This window comes from Copidosoma floridanum, unplaced genomic scaffold (genome assembly GCF_036245765.1).
Source record: "Copidosoma floridanum isolate Cflo_tuat_1 unplaced genomic scaffold, Cflo_Japanese_pri ptg000013l, whole genome shotgun sequence".
In the NCBI taxonomy this organism is placed as follows: domain Eukaryota; kingdom Metazoa; phylum Arthropoda; class Insecta; order Hymenoptera; family Encyrtidae; genus Copidosoma; species Copidosoma floridanum.
Window position 1 is genome coordinate 17,239,178 of NW_028321890.1, and position 11,843 is coordinate 17,251,020.

Genomic DNA, 11,843 nt, shown 5'->3' on the forward strand with positions numbered 1-11,843 from the left:
TTTCATCACCTGACTACAGCAAACAAATTGGTGGCTTTGTCAGGTGAGTGATGTAGTTACTAAAAAATTTCTGTTTGGGGAAAAGCGATATCATGTTATTTGTTTCAACTGATGATTATTTAACACTTAACTAGACAAAGCATTGCTGAATGCAGCCTCGAAAACACGATACGACTATAGCTTTAGTATATATGGCTGTAGACTTTCACAAGCTTCTAAATGAATTTGTTATCATCAACCGTTACACTGATAATATGGTTTTCTTGGTAATCCTCTTGGGAAATTTTTTTGTCAGTGTGTGAACGCCTGTATAAACTTAAAGTAAAGACATTAAGGGCTTTTTATGATTGTAGCCAGACTTTGCATTTTTTTCTTCATTAGTTATACAAATATTAAAATTTTGATTCTTAATATGGGGGTAAAATTCTCTATAATTAAACAGTGGGTTTTGCAAAACTACTTCTAGTAACCCAAGCTGTCTTTTATGTTCTTGATCTTGTATAACACATATGGTAATAATCATAAGCATTTGTCCAGTTGTTTTTCCTACATACTGTTTTTTAACTCTATAATACAAAAACATGAATAATTTATTAGAAAAATACTACATTCTTGTACGCTACTGGATAGTACTCATATTTTTATTCCCTATAATTTGTTATTATATGGACGATCATTTTTATGAAAAACCAAAATAAAAGGTATTTTTATACATATACTTTTCAATCACTATCGGCGATCTTATGGCATCAATATGTTCATTATGATTTGCAATATAAAAAATATGTGATAAAAAAGTTTAAAAAATTCATATTTATCTAAGTATTAATCTTCTGACAGTGATACAAATTTTGTATTTAAACTGGACCTACCTGGCTATGAGACTACCTATTTTTCCTTCACTTTGCTGTATATTCTGGACCAACGCGAAAAAGTTGGACGTATACAAAAAGGAAATTCATTTTAAGCAATATTTTATACTGTCATATTTCAGTTTCTATCTGACCCCTTGTTTAAGTACTGATTTCGAACATCTACATAGATTTTGATTTAATTTAATTTGCATTGTAAACAAAAAATGTCTAAGGTAACTAAGTAGATCTTGTACTAGGTGATAAATGTCCTGAAACCTGAAAGACACTGTGAATTAGGGCTCAAAGAACTGCTTATAGACTTGCACGTTTGCCCTGGTTAGAGTGTATGAGATGCAAACTCAACTTTTACTACTGAGGGCCCAGTTTAAGTGTAAAGGTGAAAAACGATCGTTTAATATCAAAAAAATAACTTTTTATACTTATTTAATTATATACAGGCTGTAAAACAACTCGAAATAAATTTTTCTATTCAGGAATTTTAAAGTGGGATGAAATCCTATACAAATGTCAGGTTGTGTCAATTTTAACTAAATTATAGTACATTAGATTGAAAAAAAAGATACAGAAGTAAAATTTTGTTCTTAAAATAACGTATAGTTTCTTCATTTCCTTAAACAATCATTACTAATTTTTTTCATACTACTTTCTAATCAGAGGTTAAAACATGGTGTCATATCGATTAGCAATGCAAACACCTTGCCCATGTCAGTAATAAGTGCATTACACTTCTAACCTGGTTTTAGTAACCTGAAACTTTCAACCAGTTTATCTTTGTCATCTTACCTCCTTTAACGTTTATTAAAAATAAATGAATAAAGAATTTTTCATATTTTTCTGTATGGTGGGAAAAAAAATTTGTTTGACCCAAACAAATTGTTCGTTCAAGAAGTAAAGACCCCAATTGTTTCGTCTATTAGAAATTTCAATGTTGTCATAACTTGTTGCATGTAAAAATGGTGAATATATGTTTGGGGTGTCCACTAAAGCGTCAGCATTAATATCCAGTCCCACTTGTGACATAGAGTACTTTTTCACGACATGCATTAATGGTATCACTTGGTTTAAATTTGGAAAAAATTGAGTGGTTTGATGAAATGTCATTTAAATTGTCCTTGATTTTTTCGTACAAGAAAAAACAATGTTTTTGAAGGAAGGAATATCAAGTTAATTTTAAAGCTAAGAAATATCAATTTATAGCATCTATCAGAATTGCAACAAATATATGTTGTAAATAAATTTAGTGTGAAATCCAACCTTTTTTAATTGGATTTTAATAATATCATGAGTTAAATTACGTGTTCCACTATCCAGTGAAATTTGAACGTATCATTTTTTGAATATAAATATAAAATTCTCTTTAAGAAACAAAAAAGTTTTGATAAATAATTATAAAACAAACTTGTTTTTTTCGCTACGACAAAATAGACCAGAACTTGAGGAATTTTCATGTGCACCGTCTACCACCTATGGGTGGTGGGTGTTGATCCTAATATTAACTAGTAACCCCTTTTCCAATGTTTTATTTACTCTACAGATAAATCTATGATCCTGGTCTCATTTTTCTTAACTAATATTTGACATCAAACCCCTTTTACGTTTTTTATTAATCCTAACGCATCCTTAACTAGTAGTGCACCTACCAGACACCCATGTAGCTGACATCGAGGTGGTCTCTGAGGCCAGCAGTAAAGCGTAAGAAGTAATCTAAGCCTAAAATAATTCTGAAAAAAAATTTTTAATGGGCAAGTTAACCCTTGACGAGGCAAGTTAACGTAACGAGGTTTGTAAAGAAAACTTTTCGAACGAGTATCGGAAAACTGCTTTTTTGCCCGAGGAAGTACCAGCCTCCCAAAACCACCTGAGGGTGGAAAAGTACTTTTCCGTCCGTGGGCACAAACCAAATCTGCAGGGTATGAAGACCAATTACCAAAATTAAAAAGTTAAAATAACTGCTATAATGATTGAGGAGGTTCCGGCAAAAATTAGAAAATGTTAAATAACGCTGAAAAAAAATCAAGTTTTTTTTAAGAACATTATATGTTGAACTTTTTCGATATTTTCTTCCAGACGTATTTTCCAGAAATAAAATCATTCTATTCTATGAGTTTACGTATACTCTTATAGATTTTAGTTTCTAATTTGTATTGAAACTACAATTCCATTGAATTAAAATTTTTAAATAAACGAATAAAAAAAAATCACACAAAAAACTAAATAATTCTTTTTTTCGAAAACACTCGGTGAAAACTCATAAAATAACAATTAACTGTTAAATAACAAAAATTTTTCAAGGCAGCTGATTTTTTATTTGTATAAACTAGTATTAAAAGTTATATAAAATAAGTCAATTTATTCAGTGTTGGTAAATGTACGTCTATCATCAGTTGACTTTTTTGGAATAGGCATCTTGATACACAGTAAAGGTTATAAAACTCAGCAAAATTACCCTGATACAATAGGCGGAAATCTTAATTTATGATAGCATATTGTAGTAAGATTATAGCAATTGACAAATACGATTGCCCTGGCTGATGGAGGAATGCACAACATAATCCGGGTAAGAGAAAGCTTTCTTTAAAATGAAAAAAATTAAGAATTAATACCGTAGGTAGTAGTAGTAAGTATTGTAATAAGTTGTCACATGTAGTCACATGATTTAACTTTGTAGCATTCACATGGAACCTTAGGATTGATTAAGAGAAAAAAGGAATGTACTCCAGTCAAAGTACTTCCGAATAAAAAATTTTTAAAGATTGCATCCGGGTCGGACCATCTGGTGCTCCTCAACAACACGGGAAAAGTATTTATGTCTGGCTGTGCTGAGCAGGGCCAGCTCGGCAGATTATCAGAAAGAAAAGTTGATCGACATACTGGACGGGAAAAAGACCATCTTCATTCTCAGACCAAGTTAACATTGAAATAAAAAAGAAAATATTTAAAATATTTGGGCTGGCAGCTATGCCACTTTCGCCGAAGCAGAAAATGGTGACTTATATGTTTTTTTGACTAAACAATTACAACCAGATCGGTATGTTAATTTCTATAATAAAATTCTTAGAATAAATGTTTGATATAATTTGAATCACCCATTTTTTACTTAATTTCAGGTCTCAAAGGATGTAAAAAAACTTTATACCTTAAGATTTCGCACATGTTTAGTGGACACAAATGGATTCAAAGTAGCTCGAGGTAGCATCACACTATTACGGTAGATAAGAAGGGACAAGTGTACGTGATTGGAAGCAAAGAAAATGGGATGGTTAGACCTAGGTACTATCTGCGGCGACGCAACTGAACTTAGTGCTGTGCCAATGCTGGATAATGTAAACTGCGTAGACGTAGCTGGTATCGCGTTGTCTACTGCAGTTACTGATATAGGTAACTACTCAGAAGTTTTGACTAATGATAGTGTATAAAATAAAAATTAATGTCATAAAATAGACGACGATCAATGATCTTGACAATGCTATTTTAGGAAAACTTCATGTCTGAAAAATGGGTTCAGAGGGACAACTTGGGACTGGGGAAGAAGAAAATGTCTTTAAACTCATTCTAATCAACTCCAAGTGTGTAAAAGATCCGGAGGTCTTTAAAGTATCAGGCAAAGGAAAACATGATTTCATTTTAGCAAAGAAAATCGATGAAGTACGAGATACTAAGAATTAAAATTCCTGTTAGATTTTTTTTTTAAATTAATTTTACTGCATTGAATAAAAATGCCAGGAGCCTAATTAATTTTTGTAAAAGTGAGTGAATTGTACTACTTTTTATTAATACGTTAAAAACCTGTTATTCTCTAAGTGTTATTTGAAGTAATGTTAGTTTTCATGACTCGAGCTTAAATATTTTTGTCGTGTTTCACGTTGTCTGCTGTACAAGCTATCGTATCGTATGCGTGAACCTAGCGATGGATTTTTTGCAATATTATTATGACGAAATTATAAGTAAATAAATGTGTACGAAAATAAGTAATTCCCATTTATCTAGATTTTATGATTGCTACACTTGTTATAGTTTTGTTTATTTTTCAAAACGTTTTGTGTTGGAATTCATTATTATAACTGTGTGAATCGTCGTTCAAAAAGGAATAGAAATTACTGAATGAAAATATGGACGTTGATTTCTGAAGTTCTGAATCTTGTTTTTAAGGATTCTGTAGGTAATGGTGTAAGATTTCTATGATATGTGATTAATTACAAAAAGGTGTTGAACTGTATTACGTCGAGTTTGACCGCGTGCAATATAATTGTTTAGAATTTTATTATTTTATTATTTTTGTGTAAATTATATTTGTTTTTAGTGTACTCTTGCACAATTATTTTGTCATATAGAATTTTTCCATGTATAGCTTGTTCAATACTTTCTGTGCACAACACATATAAAGAGTTTTCGTATATTCATTAGCTTTTTAACAAAAAAATTATCGTCAATAAAATATAATAAAATCTTGATTGAGAAATTTGTTACCTTTACAAATCTAAAGTCAGTACATAAACAGTATTTAGTTATAATAGTAAAAAAAGTTTAAACAATAACAGTGATAAGCGCCGTACGTATCTAAAGAATATTTATGGTATCGCTTGAATCAATTTTTGATAAAGATTAAAACATCCGATTCCTGCAATTTTTTGCTTCAGTTACTTATTGGGTGTTTTCCGCAATCGTCACCAGCAAGTAATTTAAGGTTGCGCTCTACGCTACCATCAGGTCGATAAGTTAACTACCTTGAATTAACTGGCGCTCTGTTCCGTAATCTGGCCAGTTAAAATAGCAGACGACAGTCAACAGCGATGAAATCTTCACTTTTTTCACGACTTTCACGTCGTCTGCTGTTTTAACTTGCAGATTACGGAATGTATTTGTTGACTTACTGACCTGACGTTAACGTATAGAGCGCAAATTTAAATTACTTGCTGGGGCCGTACCATATAACTATTTTTCCGTACATTGGCCTATGTTATAACGTAGGCCCGCAAAGCTAAAAAAAGTTATATGGTACGGATACTGTTGACGACGATTGCGGAAAACACCCCAAGCGGCGTTACCACCACGACCTATACGTATAACTTTACAGCCTCTGATTTTATTATTCTGGTAAAGAGAGCACGGTGTAAGATGTACGTGAAGTTATGTGTAATAATTAAAGAAATTACTACTAAGTAATGCCATATGGTCGATTTTATTAAACCATATGAATATCTCTATTTTTAGAGGTCGACTTTTGAGTGAAAAATAGATTGTAAATTTGCCGCAAACAGCACAAACTACGTCAACTTTTTATTATCTATCTGTAAAATTAGTTGCGGCTGGTTTGTAATCATCAAAGTGACTTTGCTGTAAATAGCAATAGTTATTTGGATCAGCGCCATCTAGCGGTCCTAATTTTTTGGCTAAAAGTGGCTCCTAAAATTCTCAATCAGAGCATTCTGGATTAGAGCCATTTAGTCTATTACAAACCAGCCGCAACTCATGATGAAGCTATAAAATAAAAAAATAACAAAACATGTGTTTTAGGCGGCAAGTTAACAATCTATTTTTTACCAAAAAATCGACCTGCTATGTGTTTGTACTTTTGAAGATAAATTTTCAAGCATAAGATAGATTGTTAACTTGCCGCCAAAAACACACATATTGTTATTTTTTTATTTAATAGCTTTACTATAAGTTGCGGTTGGTTTATAATTAACTAAATGGCTCTAATCCTGAATGCTCTGATTGAGAATTTTAGGAGCCACTTTTGGCCAAAAAATGAAGACCGCTAGATGGCGCTGATCCAAATAACTATTGCTATTTACAGCAAAGTCACTTTGATAATTACAAACCAGCCGCATCTAATCTTATAGATAGATAATAAAAAGTTAATGTGGTTTATGCTGTTTGCGGCAAGTTTACAATCTATTTTTTACTTAAAAGTCGACCTCTAAAAATAGAGATATTCATATGGTTTAATAAAATCGACCATATGGCATTACTTAGTAGTAATTTCTTTAATAACTACACACAACTTTAAGTACATCTTACACCGTGCTCTCTTTACCAGAATAATAAAATCAGAGGCTGTAAAGTTACGTATAGGTCGTGGTGGTAACGCCGCTTGGGGTGTTTTCCGCAATCGTTGTCAACAGCAAGTAACTTAAATTTGCGCTCTATACGTTACCGTCAGGTCAGTAAGTCAACAAGACAACAAATATATTCCGTAATCTGCAAGTTAAAACAGCAGACAACGTGAAAGTCGTGAAAAAAGTGAAGATTTCATCGCTGTTGACTGTCGTCTGCTATTTTAACTGGCCAGATTACGGAACAGAGCGCCAGTTAATTCAAGGTAGTTAACTTATTGACCTGATGTTAGCGTAGAGCGCAACCTGAAATTACTTGCTGGTGACGATTGCGGAAAACACCCATATAACCTGAAAAAAGTGAAGATTTCATAGCTGTTGACTGTCGTCTGCTATTTTAACTGGCCAGATTACGGAACAGAGCGCCATTTAATTCAAGGTAGTTGACTTACCGACCTGATGGTAGCGTAGAGCGCAACCTTAAATTACTTGCTGGTGACGATTGCGGAAAACACCCTATTAGTTTCTCTCTTTTTCTCTTAGAGAATGCATAGTTTCGTGCCAGTGCTGTGTAAAGTACTGTAAAGTGAATTCCAGAAGCAGTATCACAAATTTGTCTTTTAATTCCTTCATACTTTGTACATTTAATTCATATGTGTGAGAATTAGTGTTGAAAATTATTTAATATGCCTGTAAAATGTTGTGTGCCTGTATGTAAAGTTCAAAGTGACGATCCTGGAGCCAAGAGTTTATCGTTTCATCAGTAAGTTATCCAAGTTTGATTGTATACTATGGATTGTGAGTTGATGAGAAGGATGTTTTAAAATTTGGAAAATATTCGTTGTTCAAGGTTACCGAAAAACCAAGAAGAGAGAGCCAAGTGGCTGTACGAGTTGAATCGTTTCTTTCCTACAAAGGACAAATCGTACTTGTACGTATGCTCTCAACATTTTGAATCAAACTGCTTCAGTCATACTGGGACAAGGCTGAGAATAAAAAAAGGCTTCGTTCCAACGATTTTTGCTGTTGATCGGTAATATTTATTTATTAATTTTTTTATTGTATTTATTATTACGAGTACGTATTTACTAAAATTCTTATAACTTTTATAAATTTCATGTAGGTTAAGAAAAGCCGAGGAAAATACCGATAGCAACTCTGTAGCTGGTGATGATTATCAGAATGATGTTGATACAACAAATCAAGTGTTCATCAAAACCTGTCCAGATGACGAGGTTGTTACAGATCAAGTATCCATCGATGACCGCCGTGTTGCTGAAATTGCTTCGGATCAAATGATGCCTAATTATACCTCTCAGAATGATGTAACAGAGCAAGTATTTATCAAACCCTGCACAGATGATGAGGTGGTTATCGATCAAGTATCCTCCGATGAGTGTCAGGCTGATGAAGATGCTGTGGATCACTGTCTAGTTGACAACGCAGTGGATTACATTCTCCCTAACAAGCAACACGAAAGCACAGATTTTACTGAATATTCTGTCGAAGATGCTTGTAGCAAGAAAAAGTGCTCAAAAAGGTATGATTTTTATCTAAAAGAAAAATATTTATCATGCCTATATACTGTAACCGAATTGAACTCGGTTTTTTGTTCAAGCGTGAGAGCTGTAGATGTTAGCAACCAAGTGAAGTCATTAGAAAATATGAATATTGATTCTATTGAAGCTACTACAGCCACTGAAAAACAAATAAAACGGTTATTGTTTTTGGCTCAAAAAGAGATATTAGTCCTACGAAGAAGGAATCGAATTTTGAGTAACAGGTTGTACCGTTTGCAGAAGAAAGTGAGATCGCAAGGAAGAATTTCGTTACCGATGAAGTTTTTGACGTTATCAAAGTAAGTCCTGTGACCTGACAGTGGTTTTAGTCATGTCATCGAGAACACTTTTTTAGTGCTGTGTGATATAAAGGAGTATTGAATAATAATTCTACTGGCCATCAATTAGTTCCTATTGGCAAAAAAACTGTTGATTTATGCGGATGTAAAAGAATCAGCCAAATAAAATTCTTCAAGTAAAAAAATTATTGAGCACTTTTGCATGAATCAAGAAGTTGAAAATCAGATTGAAAATGACGTCTTGTGTAGTAACATTTTAGAAAGTAACTACGATGCCGTATTTGATTTTCAGTAAAAGATTGTGATGATCAATCGGAAAATAAAAAAATTAATTTATTATATTGTGACTTTGACCTTGGACAATGCTTATCCTGCTTTAACAGAGAAAAAAAAATCGAAGCAAATTATATTGTTATTGAGATTTGTTAAATTGTTGAAAGATGTTTCAAAACTTTTTGTAAGAAAGAAAAGTATCCTCGGAAAACTAAAAAAAATTATATTATTGAAGAATCTATTTCAATGTACTTTTTAAAATTTTGCTGTCGATTGATCCAAGTCGACAGATTTAAGTTACTTAAAAAAATAATTCTTACATAATCAAGAGTAAGAAAGAATCATTACGAATCTCAAGTCATTGAATTGAAAAAGTTTGTAGAATTAATACTATTAAGAGATAATTGACACATCCTGTTGACTGAATTTGAAGCATGTTTATGCTCGAAAATAAAACTGTTTTCTAAAACTGCTGTGAATTTTTACTAAAAAATTCCTTATAAGTATACCACGTAAAAAGTGAGCAAATTGGGTCCTGTAAATGAAGTGTCCTTAGGTATAAGTGTACATATATGTACCAATGTACCCCCTACATCTGTCTATGATAGATTGTACAATAGTCATAGTAAAAAAAAGATATTAATAATAAAGTAACACGTGCATCTTTTTTAATATCTTTTAAACTTACTTCCCAATATAAATTATATTAATATTATATTATAGGTTATTTAATATTACAGCCTTTTTATCTGATACAAACACCAGACAAAATTTTTATATTTATTTCAATATCAATCCACCGTATGCAGGAGAGAAATAAAATTGAAATTGCAAAACAGATTCAAAAACAGGAATATGATGACATCGAGAAAAAATGAGATTTTAACGATAACACTGTGTGTATATATATTTAATCTATCGACAGTAGAAGGAAAGTTATATTTTAAAAGCTCAACTTTCTTATTTTGCACGCTCCTTTACGACACGCGACTGTAAATACTCGTAAAAGCTTTTATAATAAATTCTAAAATTTTATCGATGGCTCAAGCTGATGTTGTAAAATTTATACATACATAACAAAGATTTGTCTTGTGTGTACCTTACAATAATATTTGTAAGGTATAAAAATACATTGCTGACTCCTATCTTATTCGAGAAGTGACTGCTTGACTTGGCTCTTGATTAAGGTCGAGATAGGCACTCTAGATCTGTTTCGCGAATTTCGCTGGGCCAAAATCGAGGCCAAAATTATCGATGATCCAAAGTGACATAATATTCAACCACGTTCCCGTTGCTCGCAGTATTGAGTACTTTGAAAGTTACTACCAATAATTGATTGTTTGTTTACAATTATTCAAATTTTACTTTGTACTGAAAATTTAATACTTATGGACAAAAATGATATCTTTTTTTATGTATTTCAATTGAGTGACCAATGTAGGCGTATAACTGAGGGCATAGTTAACTTCAAACATCTATTTTAAAAAGTTATACCATCAAACTACTTCTATTCGTGTTTGAAATCAATAATTTGCAATAAATTTGACTAGAAAATAACTGAGATTTATTTTAAAGATCAATTGATGTGTGTTCATTATAAAATGATATACTACACACCTATGGAGATGAAGGGCAATATATTTAGATTGCACGTTTTCTACCCTTAACTCCTCCTCGGGTATCAAAAAGTTTACGTAAAACCTAGGGCTTTACTTCATATTAGTATTGGGCATTATTCACCCTTAGATGTGGTTTACCTTAATTTTTTTTTGTTCTATGCTGGTACACCGCTGTCATCAGTGCTCACTTATTTTACTTCAGTTGATAATAAAGGGTAGTGATTTGTTACAACACATCATTAAAAAAAATAATGCAAGAATTGTTTAAGGATTCCACAAAACCATGTTACGTTCACATTCTGAAATTAAAAATAGTTTGCGAGATGAACCATGAAATAATTATTTTTAATGTTTAAAAAAAAACATACTTTCATTATCAACAATTCGTCCAACACCAACGAAAAAATTGATTTTGTCGAAGTTGCAATAGCCATGTTGAAACAATTAGCGAACAAAAAATGATTATCTCGATGCGCCCTGTGTGGAAATCAAAAACCAATCAAAGTAAAAGCCATAACCAGCGTTTATAAACACCGCGAGGCAGAGAGAAAAAAAAAAAAAAAAAAAAAAAAAAAACCGAGCGCTTCCGAAAAGCGGGGACCGCGAAAGGCCAAGATCAAAGTGCCGGTCGCCGTCCTCTGGTATGAATCTTCGTGAAAAGCAGAGCTCGATGTGAAAACGGGGGGAGGAAAAACAAAGGCAGAAGGAAACGCGGAGCGGGGCAGCAAAAAACATTTAGACGCAGTTTAAAAAAAGACAAATCGGACCCCCCCCCCCCGAAAAAAAGGGGGGGAGGTATTAGAAAACAGAAAATTGTTGCGAAGGGGGGAGAGAGAGAGGGTGGGTCGGGGCGTGCGGACGCTGCGCTGGTCGAGGCTCGAGTGCGCGGTGCCGCCAAGACCGCTAAAAATACGAATCGACGCTCGCGCGCGGCGTCGGGACGCCGGTCTTGGAAGCTAGACAGAGAGCGGGTGGGCAGAGGAAAATAGAGCCTCTGGACCGGGTCCCCGGCTGATCCAGTGCTCGCTGCAGTCTTGGCACAGCTGACTCTCGCGGGCTATCGTGTCCCTTCTTTTTTTTCTCTTGGCTCGCGCGTGCACGTCTTTTTTGTAATTCGTGCTTACTTTGCCGGAAAAAGCCGGCTTTTGGAAGATTCTGTACT

The 11,843-nt window shown here is 33.3% G+C and overlaps 1 protein-coding gene across 1 annotated transcript; it reads left to right on the top strand.

Annotated features, from left to right (window-relative positions):
• The first annotated feature begins 7,508 nt into the window (after window positions 1–7,508).
• LOC106644015 (uncharacterized) lies at window positions 7,509–9,483 on the top strand. Its single transcript, XM_089591431.1, has 4 exons — window positions 7,509–7,694; window positions 7,782–7,964; window positions 8,055–8,471; window positions 8,550–9,483. The coding sequence occupies exons 1-4, from the start codon at window positions 7,618–7,620 to the stop codon at window positions 8,791–8,793; spliced, it is 921 nt and encodes a 306-aa protein (XP_089447557.1). The 5' UTR covers window positions 7,509–7,617; the 3' UTR covers window positions 8,794–9,483.
• The last annotated feature ends 2,360 nt before the right edge of the window (window positions 9,484–11,843 follow it).